Below are 17,119 nucleotides of genomic sequence, written 5' to 3'. Positions count from 1 at the left end.
GGGGGTTAAGATCATCTTAGCGCTAAGATCGCTTTGTGCAAGTGGGTCCGGGAGCGTCCAGACAATGCCAGGGAGCGTCCGGGAGACTCATACTAAATAATAAAGTGTATTCTATATATTTGTGTTCTTGTATTAATTATACAAAATAACATATAGCTGGGAAAAAATTACATACACCCCTATTCTTCTTAAATGGTGAATCTGCGAAGCAAATACGATTTGATTTTATTCGAACTGGCGAGATATTTGTAACGTAGGCTTTGAAGGATACAATGTAAATTTGCTTATGGAACAAAAATAATGTTCTTTTATAGTGTCATATTCTTTATACTATTCCATAACTAATACTGAAACACAGACGTTTTCAAAAGTTCGTGCGTGTCCCCAGAATGGTTCACTGAGTGTAAAACGTCCGGTACTATAGCGTCCGGGCAACGTCGGGGAGCATCTGGTGGGAGCGTCCGGGAGGTTTCATCAGACGTCTGGAAACGTCCGGGAGGTTTCATCAGACCTCCGGGAGTTTAAAAATACAGTGCAGTCAATAAAACATGTCTTTCGCAGTTTGGTAAGATCGTGAGAATATCAACTGGCCTACGTGTTTGCCACGTGCAGCGGCCAGAGATTTCCGGGTACTGGTACTTCCATTTTCTGGCGTTTTTAACGCCGCTTTTAACAGTATTCCATTTATATCGCGGCGTCTCAGCTTAATCTGGGAGGAAAGCCCGAAATGATGCAGGTCTCAGACGTTTACCACTTCGGTGAAACCCATGAGAACGGGTATAGTGGTGACAAACCTAGAAACATAATTGGGGCGAACCGGGATTCGAACCCACAATCATAGGTTTCTGGCGTGCCAAAGGGAAGCTTAGTCTTTGAAGGATACAATGTAAATTTGCTTATGGAACAAAAATAATGTACATTTATAGTGGCATATTCTGTATACTATACTGAACAACAAAAGTTCCTTTGACATTGAATAAGATTTAATGCAGTTATTTTTTTTCCCAAATCTGAAACAATTTCGGTTTGCAACAGATAAAAGACTCCTGTAAGTGTTCAAATGGTTTAATTTGCCATACTGACTTCAGAAAATGCGTGATTTCATAAAAAACAACAACATGAACTTGCCAAAATGTCTATTTACAAATCAATAGCGTGTGTGTGATGCAAGCAACACATCTTCATCTCATGGAATTGACCAGGCGTCGCACAAAGTCCTGTGGGATATCTGTCCATATCTGCTGGAGCATGTTTCAAAGTTCCTGGAGTGTCTGTGGAACACGTGGTTGACGTCGAAGGCGCCGATCCATCTCATCCCACATGTGCTCGATTGGTGAGAGATCAGGGGAGCGAGCCGACCATGGCATGACATTCACATTGTTTTTGTTGAAGAGAATCCTGAACAAATCGAGCAATATGAGGCCGGGCGTTGTCATGTTGAAAGGTATTGCCTGACGACGCACAAACGGTAGAACAACAGGGCCGATGATCTCGTCGCGGTACCGCTGTCCATTGAGATTTCCCTCTACCACTATCAAATGGATCCTCTGTCTTGCTGTAATCCCACCCCATACCATAACTCTGCCGCCCCCGAACCGATCTTCTTCCATGACACAATGATGTAACGTTCACCTCGACGTCGGTACACTCGAATCCGTCCATCGCTGTGGCTGAGGTGAAAACGAGACTCGTCAGTGAATAGAACTTGTCCCCACTGCATGGCCGTCCAGCGTAGACGCTGTCTGCACCACTGTGGACATGCTTGACGGTGGTTTCCTGTCAAAATGGGACGTCTGGCGGGTCTTCTGGCGACAATCCCTGCACATCTGAGGCGACGACGCACGGTTTGTGAAGATATTCGTCGAAGGCCAGGGATGCTTCTTGCAGTCACTGTTGCTGGCTGGAATCGATTTCGTAGGTGTGTTGTTCGAATCCAGTTGTCTTGTCAATTATTGGTCTCTGACTGCGTTCGTCTGTTGCCAACGTTGCCATAAACACCAAATGGTGTTTCTGTGGACGTTAAATTGTCTTGCAACATCACGTTGACTCGATCCTGCTTCAAGCATACCAATGGCTCGCAGACTCTCATTTTCGGACAGGCGTAATGTTGAATAATTGCGTAGTTTTGTTGTTTTTCTGAGTGGTTGTTGTCAGCATGATGCTAAACAATGCATATGGAATCCTGTTAACGCACATGTTTTTATACCCATTCTTGGGTAGTGAAATGCATGGGGCTTGCATGGAATGCATGCTTTTATGTAGCAGTTGCGTTTTTGTGGGTTTTTTACAATATTGAAAACCAAACTTTACTTGTTTGAAAAATACACTAAAATATTGATGTCACAGGAACTTTTGTTGTTGAGTATATTTCATAAGTAATATTGAAAAACAGACGTTCATGCATGGCCCCAGATGGTTCACTGAGTGTAAAACGTCCGGTACTATAGTGTCCAGGCAACGGATACTAAATAATAAAGTGTATTCTATATAATTGTGTTCTTGTTTTAATTATAAAAAAATAACATATAGCTTGAAAAGAAATTACATACACCACTATTCTTTTTAAATGGTGAATCTGCTTATAACCTTGAAACACAGACACCTGAGCCCCCGTTCGCACAGCGATCATAGCGCAACAGACCCCTGAAGATCCGGGGTAGAATAGGTCTTCAGCAACACATGCTTGACATAGATGGCAACTATGCTTGTAAGGGGCGACTAACAAAATCGGGTGCAAACTTGGTTGATGCATGTCATCGTATCCCAATTGCGTGGATCGATGCTCATGATGTCAATCACTGGATTGTCTGGTCCAAATTTGATTATTTACAGACCGCCGCCATATAGCTGGAATATTGCTGAGTGCAAAATGTCACTGCACAAGGGTAAAATATGGCACCACCATTCACAAAAGTTCACATGTCTCTGGTCCTACATGAATTCACTGGCTATATCCTTAATTTCCCGTTTTACAGTACTTGTTACAAGTGCTGCTCAATAAAAAGTGATGTGAAATATGTAGTTGTTGGTTTTCAGCATATGTCTATGTTGGAATGTTTGCTATCCAAAATGTCTTATTGTTGATATAAATGCAATGTTTAAAAATGCGAGCAAAGACCACTCACATTTTTCGCACTTATTTCACACTCGCGTTACTTTCAAAATTTACAGTACTATTGATCGGAAACTGATTTAACAATTGATTTATTGATTTTAAGTGCTTACCAATAGCAATATGTATCGATATTTCGATTTATCGTGACACCCCTAATGATCAGTAACTCGCAGCAGCTGATGGTGTGCACAAGATGACTGTGGGGAAGAACTTGACTCTCCTCTCAGTAGAATGGGGCCCTGCCATTAATCTACAACACTTAAAAAGAACGTTAAGCCATGACTAAGTTTATTTTGTTTGTTTGTTCGTTGTTTTACGCCGCACTTGGCAATATTCCAGCTATATGACGGCGGTCTGTAAATAATCGAGTCTGGACCAGACAATCCAGTGATTGACATCATGAGCATCGATCCACACAATTGGGATTGATGACATGCATCAACCAAGTCAGCGAGCCTGACCACCTGATCCCGTTAGTCGCCTTTTACGGCAAGCATGGGTTGCTGAAGACCTATTCTACCCTAGATCTTCACGGGTCCCATGACTAAGATGTTTGTGGTAAAATACAAAGTAGAGAAAGAAATAATACATGCAAAATTGTGACATGTTGGAGTTGTGCATAATTACGGCGTGTGTCAAATGGAGGGTCGACTCATAACAGTTTCACCTGTGTTTCACCTGTGTCCTTATTATAATAATATAGGATAATATAAAATGACATTAATAAGAATGAATAATATTTCATAGAAAACCTTTGCATCTACAGCCATAGAATAAATTATGAACTACAATCTTACAACATTTAGTGAATGCTTTGCTGGGAAGAGCACAAGAACACAAGAACGGCTAATCAACGACGTAGCTTTTGTAACTGGGAGTTACCGTTCTTGATTATTCTCCTGTGAAAAAAGACATGTTTTTATAGTACATTCTCGAATGAGTTTCGTCCTGTTTCAGCATTGTATTCTAAAACCGGTTTCTCGGCCATTGCACGTGGTATTGCAACATGGCGGTCGAACCACAGAAGTCACACAGGCCTGGGCCTTTAAAACAGCAAAACAAAGCACACAAACATGGAAAACATAAAAGCAAAGGGCAGCTGGAAAGAGAAACTAAAGGTTATACCCTACGTTGTTCTTAATAATATTTGAATCAAGATTCATTGAAAAACTTTGTTCTACCCGAGATTTCACGTATCAGTGTTGATGTACCAATATTGTTGTATGTTCGACAAGTGTTATCGTCACACTAATGGTATGCTTTTGTAATTAGATGATGTAATTTTATTAATGATGTCTTGATTGTTTGGATACAAGTAATGATTAGAGAAATGACATCTAATTAATTATGACATATTCTACGTTTTAGGTCGAGTAAATGTCAAAGTTCTTTCTAAACGGAGCCGTCAGTCAATGAAGAAAGCAGAAAGAAGAAATCAGGTACATTATTTGTCATGTTTGTGGTAACTTTTTGGGAGTAGTGCACTTTACCGGGTACACTTTTTCAGATCCAATTAGAGCTGTCGGTGCTCGAATGCACTTAGCTTGCTTAGCTAATTAATGCGTGAATTATGTGACGCTCCACCACTGGACCACGAGCGCTATCACATGTTATCAGTGCTTGTTTAATGGGTCATAATGCCGTCATTAGCACCCCCTTAAAGTACATGCGTAATTAAGTAAACAATAAATTGCAAATGCGTGTGACGTCACGCTCCGCCCTCCCATTAATCTTTACTTGAAGCCACACCCACCATTGTTTGTATCAACATGACAAACTAATTGAGCAATAATAAAATATATAATAAAAAAATAGGCATCATAATATATACGTCAGGGGTAGAAACTAACATATTTAGTCCACTAGTCCTTATAATGATAACATAAAGCAAAACCCTTAAACATTGCACATTTCTACTGGTCCTTCTGATACCTTTACTATTGGGCAGTTTGGCAAGGACTACAGGACTAGTGCCAATTTGTAAAGCTGTACATTAAAATAGCAAAACTGGGTTCAGTGGATCACATGTGAATAATACTACATGCTACATACAATCTATTTTCTGAAATCTGTAATTACACATGAGCATTTAAGCAGCTATACAATCTGAGCTGTTGTGAATCCTTTCAAGGAGTGTTAAGTATCTTTTAATGCTTGTTTCTGCTTGAAGGCACTGCAAATGAGAAAACAGAAGAGGGATGAAGTTTTGGAAAAGAAGAGAAACAGAGGTGGAACAAATACGCCGCCACACTTTGTGGTAAGATCATATTGATAATCAGTTCAGGATGGGCATATGTGTGTTTTTCCATGGGTAATGGAATGTTGCAGCACAGTGGTGATGAGGTCATTAAGAGAGGGTCGACCTGAGCTGAGAAATGACAAATGTACCAGTTTTACATCAAGGTGTACCATAAGAAGGTGGATCAATGTTCACATTATCGACCACTTTTTTATGTACAAAAGATCAACAGCAAGTTGGGTTGTGTGGAAATGACATCCCTTGTCCTGACTGACAGTTCTGTCAAAACAGCTAAAAACAGATAATTGAGTTTCTCTTTTGAACCAATCCTTGAAAGATTTGTTCAGAAACAATGGCACTTTATGATACACCTATGTTACAAGAGCACTTGAAATGGTCTACGTTATGAGATATAGAGAGGCACTTATTGAAAACAAGGAGAGTAGGGGTAGACATGTTCTGGGTTCAATCCCCACATGGGTACGTGTGAAGCCCATTCTTATTATCTTTCATAGGGATTGAAAAATGGTAAAATAAGTGTAAACCACACTATAGTAACTCACTCTTAAATGAGTGAATTGGGGTTAACGCCACTTTTAACAGTATTCCAGTTATATCCCGGCGTGTCAGCCTAATGTGGGAGGAAAGCCAGAAGTGATGCAGGTCTCAGACGTTTACCATTTCGGTGAAACCCACGAGCACGGCTATGAAGCTGACAAACCTAGAAACATATTTGGGGCAAACCGGGATTCGAACCCACAATCATAGGTTTCTGGCGTGCCCAAGGGATGCAACTCTGCACAGCGAATCACAGCGCCTTAGATGACTGGGCCACCTGTGCCCCCCTTAAGTCAGTTTGCCAAGAAAAATCTTTAGACTTTTAGAGTTTAGATTTTTTCTGTGAACATGTTAAGATGGATTGGCATTGCATCCAGAAAATGTTTGAGTAGACGTGGTTGGTCCTCATATGATTTTAGACTAAATACAGCTCTAATATCCATTTTCTAAATTAGGTTGTTGTATCTCTGGATCGGAATATAGACACCAAGGTACTTCTGGATCTGCTGAAGATTGCTGATGATTCTGCAGTAGTCAAGCAGAATGAACAAGGAATATTGCATCTGAGGTAGGTGAACATGGGAATAACTGCACCTTTAGTGTGTCCAGAGAGGTAAACAAAGATTTCTGGCGTGCCCAAGGGACGTAACTCTGCACAGTGAACCTCGGCGCCTTAGACAACTGGGCCACCCGTGCCCCCGTACCTTTAGTGAGTCCAGAGAGGTAAACATGGAGTGTAAAGTGGCATATTACTCAGTCTTGAAATGAGTAGAACTCTGTCACCGTTCGTGATGAAACAGTACATATCAGTATTTTTGCATTCATTCAACTAGTTTACATTCCACAACTGTGATATTTAAAACAGTGTCTCGTACTCTAAGCAAATGGGATGATTGACACAATCTATTGTGTAATAAATTAAAAGATACTTTGATCTCACCTCATACAATGTCTATTTCTCCACAAATGCGACCAAATTCTACATTTGGCTCCATGAACTATCACAGTGCCTAGAAACAACATGATGTTAAAAGCCCTTGATGGCTACAATCATTTGAGATCAAAGTTTCTACACTTTGGAGATTATTTTGTATACAATAACATGCCTCAGTCGTATGCAGATGAGTGAGACCTGATCTGAAACCTGATCTTGACTCCCTGTTAATTTGTGTTGGTTCCCAAGCAATTGCTTTGGCTACCAGGAAAGTAACGCTTGGAACCAGGTGGCTTTGGAGAGAGAAAGGCACCTGAGTCTGTCCAGCTAGACTTGTAAACAGAACATGGGGGCCACAGGTGGCCAAGTCATCTAAGGTGCCACAATTTGCTGTTCAGAGTTGCGTCCTCTAGGTGTGCCAGAAACCCATGATTGTGGGTTCGTACCGCAGATTAACCTGATTATGTTTGTGTGTTTGTTACCACCATACCTTTGCTTGTGTGTTTCAACAAGGTGCTATCGTCTAAAACCTGCGTTAGTTCTGATTACCAGTAAAGATCTGCACATCAAGCTGACATGCCATGAAATAAAATTCAAAGCAGCATCGAACCCAATTCTCTCACTATAACTTACACAGTATAGTGAGTGAGTGAGTGAGTGAGTTGGGTTTCACGCCACTTTTAACATTATTCCAGTTATATCACAGCGCGTCAGCTTAATGTGGGAGGAAAGCCTGAAGTGATCCAGGTCACAGACCTTACCACTTCGGTGAAACCTACGAGCACGGGTATGGTGCTGACAAACCTAGAAACATAATCGGGGCGAACTGGTATTCGAACCCACAATCATAGGTTTCTGGCGTGCCCAAGGGATGCAACTCTGCACAGCGAATTGCGGCGCCTTAGACGACTGGGCCACCCGTGCCCCCTTAAACAGGATTGTTAAGTATATAGAACTTCTGTTCCAGCATCCCTCGCTTCAAGCAGAGAGTGTCAATCTTCACACCCGAGTATGGAAACTTGTATGCACTGTTGGATGCAGCAAAGATAGCAGATACCTTGTTATGTGCAGTGTCTACTGACAACGTCATCGACAAATATGGAGAACACTGCCTTAGCTGCCTCTATGGTCAGGGCATGCCGGCAGCTGTCTTTGTCTGTAATGTAAGTAGTAATGTGTTTCAGTCCTCAATTACCCATGGGGCGGTCGGGTAGCCTAGTGGTTAAAGTGTTTGCTCGTCACGCCGAAGACCTGGGTTTGATTCCCGACATGGGTACAATGTGTGAAGCCCATTTCTGGTGTCCCCCGCTGGAATATTGCTAAAAGCGGCGTAAAACCAAACTCACTCACTCACTCACTCAATTACCCAATTACCCATGGTACCTCCATTACAATAAATACCCTGGCCCCATTCACAACTAGAGCTTCGTTTTGAATCCAGTTCCACTGATAAGTTTTAATGTGTATAGCGAGCAAGGTTTGCCTAGATGATGGATGGATGGATGGATGGATGGATGGACTCGATTTATTACAGACCGTTATCTTACAGCTGGTATATTTCTGAGTGTGGCGTTAGACAACAAACAAATATATCAGCTATTATGTCATATTCTTTCACTGGTGTTTTGTGTGACAGGGTTTTAAAAGTCTGCCCATGAAGAAACAAGCTGAAACAAGAAAATTGATGCAACGGAAAATTGAGAAAAGGTGAGTTAATGACATGACAGATGAATTATGTACAAAACAACTTTTATCTCTTGATTTCTGTTAATTTTATGACCTTTTGCTTATGATTAGTGTAGAATGATATAGATTTTTACAGTTTATTGTAAACAATCTGACTGTTCTTGTGGTACAGGATGCCATGTTATCTCTGTCGTGTTTGTGAATGTCAGTACATTGAGGTGGCCCAGTGGTGAAAGAATCCGCTTGTTATGTCGAAGATCTACGTTCGATTCCGCACGTGGGCACAATATATTAAGCCTAATGAAAACTACTGTAAAAACATACCAGTGTTCTCGCTGGCTTTTGAAACTAAAAATTTTGAAACTTAAACTTACCAGTCCCCCCCTTATTTTTGCTAGTCCCAACTTTCAACAAATAAAAAACCGTATGAAAATTATTTGGTTTTAATTCTTTCAACTTCATGTTCAGTGCAAAGATGTCATCTCTGAAGTAACTTAGTTAGATCTATACATCATTCACACAAACTCAGTCACAATTTTCTCTTCTTTTTTAATATTTCGAGACGAAGTCGCTACAACCGGATATTTAACCTAGAAATAGACAAGGGGAAACCCTGATGGTAACAGACAAGCTGACTTTGTTTGAAAAATGTACTTTAATGAATATCACCGATGTTTTGTTCAACAACAAAGATTTATAAGTTCTTTATTTGCCGGTCCACAGAGACTGGCAGTCTCATGAATTACCAGTCCAAGCTTAATTTTACCGGTAAAAAACTGGTAATTACCCGTAAACAGGAACACTGCATACTCACAAAATAAAAGTAGGAATGAACAAAAGATATATTCCAGATTCCAAACTCTCAAAACATATTCACACTGACTGTATTGATCTACAATATCTAGCACCATGTACTTCAGTGCAGTTAAGCAATATTCCTGACAGAGTTTATAATAATTGGAAGAAATACACCCTTAAGACTTATTTCCCCTAGACCAAAATCACAATATTCAGAATGTTATGGTCTAGTGGGAACGTGCCACCTGGAGAGCGGAAGGTCGGGGTTAAATCCTTGACCGTGTCATACCAAAAGATGTTAAAAGATGGTACTTGTTGTTACCCTGTCTGGCGGTTGGCATTAAGGGGCTAAAACAAGGACTGGTCGGCTCAGCGGCAGTATACTGTGTCTGAGTGGGGTATTCATGTTAAACTGTGGCATGGTATCTCAGTGTGCTAGCACTATAAATCAGCATCAGTCCAGACTAGTACAAGCAGCCACACACACACACAGGTGCATGCACGTCCACACAGAAGTGCAACAATCTTGGATGCAAAGTAAGCCCCATTTCACCTCACCAGAATTATTATGTTATTGCTGTTTCTGGGCATAATGATGTTGATAATTTCATTCTCTAGATTTCCAGCAGAGAAGTTTCATTCTTTGGACACAAGTCAGGATGCTCTGCTGGTGGTCAGGCAAATAACCAATCAAAAGTTGCGTAACATCCAATATAGGGATGTCAGGCCACATCTCATTGGAGAAGAGATCAGTTTTGAACTTGATAATACTGAGGTGAGAAAGACATGTACCTGCTAAATGTAGGCAAAGTTCTGTTGATTTGCTTTATAGTAATTTTTTTTCTCTTGGAATAAATGAGAAATGGTTCTCAGGCAGTGACTTTTGAAGAAATCATTCGCACGGGTGGGCAGCCTTTTTATCCATGATTTCATTCAATTTTGTTTACATTAATTTCGGCAAAATTGTATATGAACTGATCAACTCACTATGAACTTGCCTTGAAGGAAACATTAGTGGTTAGAGATACAATGTCTTCGGTCTTCCTATTGAAATTTCTTTTCAGTTATTATATTGGCCATATAAGGTATTTTTTAAACTAAATCACCCATAGATGGGGAGAAAATGTGTGAACAACTGATTAATATTTCTGGCTTATGTTATGAGACAAATATACATGTAATCTTTACCTCTGAAACATTCTCCCGCATACAGTACACAAACCATTGAATTTATAAATCACCAGGTCCAGTGATGTTTTACCGTAAATTTCAAGCACACAAAGCTGTGTGTTCAAGACATGGAATATTTAAAGATTTTAGTTCTGTTTGTGATGAAGCGGCAGTGCCTGAGAACCAAGCAGTGTTTTACGAGACACATCAATGTGTGTCCAGTACGCACAAATGTTGAGATTGGATGCAGAAAGAATATACTTCGTCCCATGGGACGCACAATAATATTCATTGTACCTACAGTGCATCAAGAGAAGTTATGAGTGTCATTTCATCCATCAATCATGACCACTGTCCACATGATAATTCATTCATTCCAGGGCCCCGTTCCACAAAGCGATCGTAACTACAATCAATCTTAGAGACTTACATCGATTCTAAAATTGTCTTAGCTAAAGTTTACAACCGTTCCACAAAGCGATCTTAGGGTGATTGTAACTTTACAAGTTCTTAAGTAGCCGATCTTAACAAAGATCGGAATCTTCAGCCATAAAGATACGAAATTTTCCCTTGGAGTGGCCTCCCTTGGTCATGTTTAGCAGACGACGCATTTCCTTGCACATCATAATAAAAGTCGCCAACTTTGTTGTTATGGTACAATATTTAAGATCGATTTTAGCAATCCTAAGTTGGTCCGGAGCAACTTAGCATTTTGATCTTAACTTACAACTCTCTTAGTTAAGATTGCTTTGTGGAACGGGCGGCTGATCGTAACAAAAATTTAAGATCTCATACTTAGTGAGTTACAATCAACTTAGCCCTAAGATCGCTTTGTGGAACGGGGCCCAGGACCTTAAGTTATTATCCAAACGTACAGTACACTACACCATTTTATTACTTTACAGGACCCTCATATTGTCTGAAAAGACCCTTAGCATTAATTATGAGGGTCCTCTTGACCAGTTTTGTAAGTCAAGGTAAAACCCTTACCAAGACCATTATTTTTTTAGCCTTATGTTCATGACGAGAAATTTCCAAGCAAAAAATATTTTGGTACGTGTATTGAGAAGGTAGATGAAAATGCTGGTTACCTAGGTAACCTGTTGGTTGTTGATGTTGTCAGAGCGACACCGGGACGCTGAAGGTGACAGGGTACCTGCGGGGGAAGACGCTCACCGTGAACAGACTGGTGCACATCCCGGGATGGGGGGACTTTCAGATGCTGCAGATAGACGCACCGGATGACCCCTACCCCCTCAATCTGCACCCTGGGAAACAGAACAGGAAGACTCAGGTGGGTGTGTTCTGTCTCTGCGTTTGTCTCAGGTGATTTTAACACTGTACAGATTGGTTCGGTCAAGTGCCTCATGTTTTCACTTGAAGGACCATACACATATAGTGCTAAGATTAGTTTGGCTGTGTCATCTTCCCGAGGCAAGTGAGTTAACTGACTATAAAAGTCCAGTTTCCACCCTTGCCGAACTAGGCTGGAATTCCTGGGCTCGATCGTAGCGCCACCAGTGGATATTACGAGTTATGTCCTTTCTATGCCTCTCCTATTGACCAATCAGATTCAACCTCTCGTATCACTTGCATTTGCTTCAAACAAAACGGTGGCACCCAGTCAAGACATTCTGATCGATAATCAAGATCTATATTGTGATAAAACGAGTCTTACATCGCACAGTGCATCAAATCACGTGATCACCTTGATTAAAAACAGGAAAAGATGTGGAAAATATCTGTTGACAACGAGTTAGCAGTGCACTTGCTTTGCAAATCCTGCAGTCGACCAAAATCTGCATGACACTTTACAAACCGGATTTCGATTTTGGTGCGCGATTTTGATTGGACTCGTTAGTCCAGCCAAAATGTAACTCCATAATACCAGCCTAGTTCGGCAAGGGTGGAAACTGGACTTCTATAGTCAGTTAACTCTCTTGTCTCGGAAGATGGGCAGTGTGTGAGACAAACTTCTTGTTGGTGACCACAAAGGGTTTTGTTTGTTTGTTGTTTAACGCCGCTCTCAACAATATTCCAGCTATTGTGACGTCGATCTGTAAATAATTGAGTCTGGACCAGACAATCCAGTGATTGACATCATGAGTATCAATCAATGCAACTGGGATCGATGACATGCATCAACCAAGTCAGCGAGTCTGACCACCCTTTCAAGTTAGTCGCCTCTTACGGCAAGCATAGCCGCCTTTTGCGACCAGCATGGGTTGCTGAAGACCTATTCTACCGTGGATCTTCATGGGTCATTGGGATACGATGACATGCATAAACCAAGTCATTGAGCCTGACCACCCAATCTCGTTAGTAGCCTCATATGACAAGCATAGTCGCCTTTTGCGACCAGCATGGGTTGCTGAAGACCTATTCTACCCCAGATCTTCACGGGTCGACTGTAAAGGTTGTGGTGGAAGAATGAGTCATGGTTTAAGCTGCAGTCAACATGAGGCTTGTCATACGTGCCTGGGTGTGGAGTGGGTGGGAGAATGGTGTTAATCTGCAGTCCGCAGTGTCACAGGCATTTAGTTGTAGCCTGGAACACACAGGCTAGTTGGCACAATGACCCCAATCAAGGGGCTGTGACAATCTCTTTAAAATCAGATCTTAGTTTTCGCTACCGCTAAACAAAGATCTGGGGACATCCCATTACGGGTCATGCCAGAATGACCTTTCGCGAATTTTGACCGACCAATGAAATGAGTGACAAAAAATCGTCATTAGCCAATCAGAAGGCAGCTTTCTCGAGATTTACGACACTATTTTCAAACTGGCGACTACGCTTTGAAACATATTTTGACGTATTCTCGATTAAGAAAATTAAAACTGATAAGAAGAACATTCTGGAATGGCTTTTAGATGGCCTTGATTGTATGGATATAATCATAAAACCCGTAACTGTCGTTCGGAATACCCCGTGTTAAATATTTCGTGGTTGCATGATTAGAAAACTCATTCCGACTGTCACTATCATGATCTGGTAAGCGACGCTCTGATTGGTTGGATGAAAGGTCGTTCTGACATGACCCTTAATGGGATGTCCTCAGATCTTTGTTTAGTGATAGCGAGAACTAAGATCAGATTTGAGTGAGTGACCTCTCACTTGTCCCATGAATCCCCAATGGTAAAAGGCGATCAGTGGGCCAACATGGCCGTTAACTGTGGACACCTGAAACGATATGTTGCCTATTTACTTGTTCCTGTGTAAAACCCCATTCATTCCTTTACTTTAGGTAGATGTAATTCCAAGGCAGATTAGATGGTAGGAATGTTTGGGAAGTTAAAGTATACTACTCAACTTTTGATAGGGACATTTCTGTATGTCAAGTAATAGCAGAACTTTTCCCCTCTCAAAAGTTGAGTAGCATTGGTTAATAGACACGGACATCACTCTGTTATCACTAAGAGTAGCAGGAAGATACAATATTAGTTCAGAGATCCAACTTTATCTCAAACATTGACTAGCCTGAAAAGTTATGACATCCTGAAATCCTGTTTCCCATGAGGATACTGAAACATTAGATAAACTGACTTGGGCATGACTCAAGCATGCAGGCTAGTGCGGGCTAGTGCGGGCTCGTCCCTGTTAGTTTTATACTCGTTGGATTAATGCAGTGCTGCAAGGGCACCCTCTGCATGACAACTTGAGTTTCTATTAATGTTGCGATGCTGCAGGATGTGGAGATGGAGTCGGAAGACCCCCGGTCTGAGGTGAATGTGCTGGAGCGGTGCGAGCCGGGCAAGCAGGAGAGTCTGGACAGTGAGGTGCTGCCCGACCCCATGATGGGGGAACAAACATGGCCCACGGAGGAGGAGCTGGCAGAAGGTATGAGGATGTGTGTGAATGTTGCTTGTTGCTGCAGTCAGCTGTATCTCTGCCGCCTATACATCATCAACTCTCTTTGTTTGTTGTCTTACGCCACATTCAGCAGTTCAGCTATATGATTGTGGCCTGTAAATAATCAAGTCTAGACCAGACAATCAAGTGATTGATGTCATGAGCATCGATCTACGTAATTGGTATACGGTGATATCTATCAACCAAGTCAGTGAACCTGACCACCTGATCCCATTATTCGCCTCTTATAACGAGAATGGGTTGTTGAAACTTTACAGGGGTAATGAACACTGGTTCAAGGAAACACATGGTCGACTGTTTGTGCAGCAGTGTAGCCCACAATGTCGTGAGGGGCGGTCGGGTAGCCTAGTGGTTAAAGCGTTCGCTCGTCACGCTGAAGACCCGGGTTCGATTCCCGACATGGGCACAATGTGTGAAGCCCATTTCTGGTGTCCCCCGCCGTGATGTTGCTGGAATATTGCTAAAAGCGGCGTAAAACCATACTCACTCACTCACAATGTCGTGATAATGACAAAAATGGTCAGAGGAACTGGTGGTAGGTTTTGAGATGTATGCAGGAACCGCTTTATCACAACCGCAGTCAGACAACCAATTCTGGCAGTTTGAGCAATGTGTTTTGTCAGGCGTAGAACGTGGTGATGATATACAACACAAACTGTATTGTTTCTTTATTGTCTCCTGCTTGAGCATATGGTAACAAGTACAAATCATATACCAGTATATCAAATGATAATTGTTTGTTTTACTTGGACAGCTGCAGAATAGTCCTGATAAGTGGGTTTGATCTTTCACTTTATCGATGCTTCCAGGTCATGAAATTTTCAAAGTTATAGTTATCGTGATTATTGACATATTTCAGCGATATTATGTTAAGAAGTAAGTAATGTATTGATAATACAAAGTTTGCATGAAAGGAACACCTTTCATGCATCAGTTTTCATCCCTTAACAATGGTAGTTAGTGACAGACCATTTGATATTCAGGGGCGGGATGGGGGTGTTGGGGTGTCGAGATTAGATATTTTTTGAGCTACAGCTATGAATCCAGATGCACTAATGTTTTTTTTATGGCAGGCATTTTCTTTCTTTTTTTCAACGCTCTGAAGCACAATTTTTTTTTCAAGAATTTTGGTGGACAATTATTCTTGGGGGGATAATATCCCAGCCCCAACCCCTAAATATCAAATGGTCTGTCCCTTATCATGGGATACAGTGTGTGAGCCCATTCTTAGTGACCCTGCTGTGACATGGCTGGACTGTTCCTACAAAAACTAAGATCCCTCTTGTTTGTTCTTTGTTAGACTGAGAGTTGACCAAGTTCATGGTTTGCTACAGAGATCTTTTACACATTGACCACTTGCATACTTATTGGGTTTCTATGATTGCTTTGAAATGTCAGTTTTAATCCTGTATTTTGTAACAGCTGAATCTGAGTCAAAGAGAAAAATAGTGAAGAGAGTACCAAAAGGGACATCGGACTACCAAGCTGCCTGGATCATAGATAGTGATGAAGAGGTGGGTTATCTCCCCTTGTGTGTGAATGAGGGCACATGTGGCCAAGTCAACTTAGGTGCAGCAGTTGGCTCTGTACAGTTGCTTCCCTTAGGCCAGCCAGGATCTAAAAACACTGTTAATCCCAGCACACTCACTGAGTGTGAATGAGTTCTAAAATTTAACAAGCAAACACAAGGCAAACTTTAAAAAGTGAAATGCATGAAATATTTTTAAGAGAAGTGTATTTCATTAAAAGCTTTCATGGGAACATCTGATGCTTTACTTTATCATATAGTGAATAACGTTGCCAGAAACCAATCCCTCAAATTTGGTAACACCATTCGATAAATATGCAAATGAGGTCACCTTCCTGGAACCATCTTATGTTAAGGTATGGGGGTTATGATCTCCATCAAACTAAGATCACTTTGTGAAATGGGGCAATGTTTTTTTACATAATAGTTGATGTTTTACAATATCCTGACATTGTGTTTTGAATGTAATTTTATGTTCAGGAAGGTGACGACAGTGAGGAAGAATCGGATGAAGAAATGGATGCTGACATGGAGGCTCAGGAGGAAAATGATTCTAGTGAGGAAGAAGACGTGAATGATGATGACGACAAAAGTGAATATGAGACAGTAAGTTTTGGAAATGTTTACACGTGCAGGATTGCGGGGTGGAATAGGTTACCTCGCTTGTCATAAGAGACTAGGTGGTCGGTCTCAGTGTCTTGGTTAATGCCTACCGAGCTCATTGTATCCTAGGGGGCACGGGTGACCCAGTCGTCTAAGGCGCCGCGATTCACTGTGCAGAGTTACGTCCCTTGGGCACGCCAGAAACCTATGATTGTGGGTTGGAATCCCGGTTCGCCCCGATTATGTTTCTAGGTTTGTCAGCACCATACCCGTGCTCATGGGTTTCACCAAAGCGGTAAACGTCTGAGACCTGCATCACTTGGGGCTTTCCTCCCACATTAAGCTGACACGCCGTGATATAACTTGAATAATGTTAAAAGCTGCGTTTAACCCAACTCACTCACTCACTGATCCTGACTGTGTGGGACGTAATATCCATTTCTGGTTTGTCTGGTCCAGACTTTATTATTTACAGGCCAGTGTGAAATATCCAGTATATTGCTGTATTTGGCAATCAACATCAAAGAAGTGTGTAAAAAGGGAAATATGTTAAAAAAAGTAATTACAGCTGAACCTCACTTATCTGGACACTTATGTTTTCTCAAGTTTTGTCTGGA

At 41.4% G+C, this 17,119-nt stretch overlaps 1 protein-coding gene across 2 annotated transcripts in view; it reads left to right on the top strand.

The window, feature by feature from the left end:
• Positions 1-4,077: 4,077 nt before the first annotated feature.
• LOC124146148 (pre-rRNA-processing protein TSR1 homolog) overlaps positions 4,078-17,119 on the top strand; it is a 31,626-nt gene continuing 18,584 nt past the window's right edge. For both annotated transcript variants that reach the window (XM_046516287.2, XM_048396769.1), the window contains exons 1-11: positions 4,078-4,233; positions 4,484-4,554; positions 5,286-5,372; positions 6,368-6,480; positions 7,814-8,009; positions 8,483-8,553; positions 9,949-10,105; positions 11,624-11,794; positions 14,188-14,338; positions 15,794-15,885; positions 16,380-16,505. In XM_046516287.2, coding sequence (XP_046372243.2) covers positions 4,122-4,233; positions 4,484-4,554; positions 5,286-5,372; positions 6,368-6,480; positions 7,814-8,009; positions 8,483-8,553; positions 9,949-10,105; positions 11,624-11,794; positions 14,188-14,338; positions 15,794-15,885; positions 16,380-16,505 — 1,347 coding nt within the window. In that variant the 5' untranslated portion in view covers positions 4,078-4,121. The remainder of the gene's footprint in view (positions 4,234-4,483; positions 4,555-5,285; positions 5,373-6,367; positions 6,481-7,813; positions 8,010-8,482; positions 8,554-9,948; positions 10,106-11,623; positions 11,795-14,187; positions 14,339-15,793; positions 15,886-16,379; positions 16,506-17,119) is intronic.

Source organism: Haliotis rufescens, unplaced genomic scaffold (assembly GCF_023055435.1).
Source record: "Haliotis rufescens isolate VD_foot unplaced genomic scaffold, xgHalRufe1.0.p SCAF_16, whole genome shotgun sequence".
Classification (NCBI taxonomy): Eukaryota; Metazoa; Mollusca; class Gastropoda; order Lepetellida; family Haliotidae; genus Haliotis; species Haliotis rufescens.
Note: the sequence above shows the minus strand (reverse complement) of the source record. Positions and strands in the feature narration are given on the sequence as shown.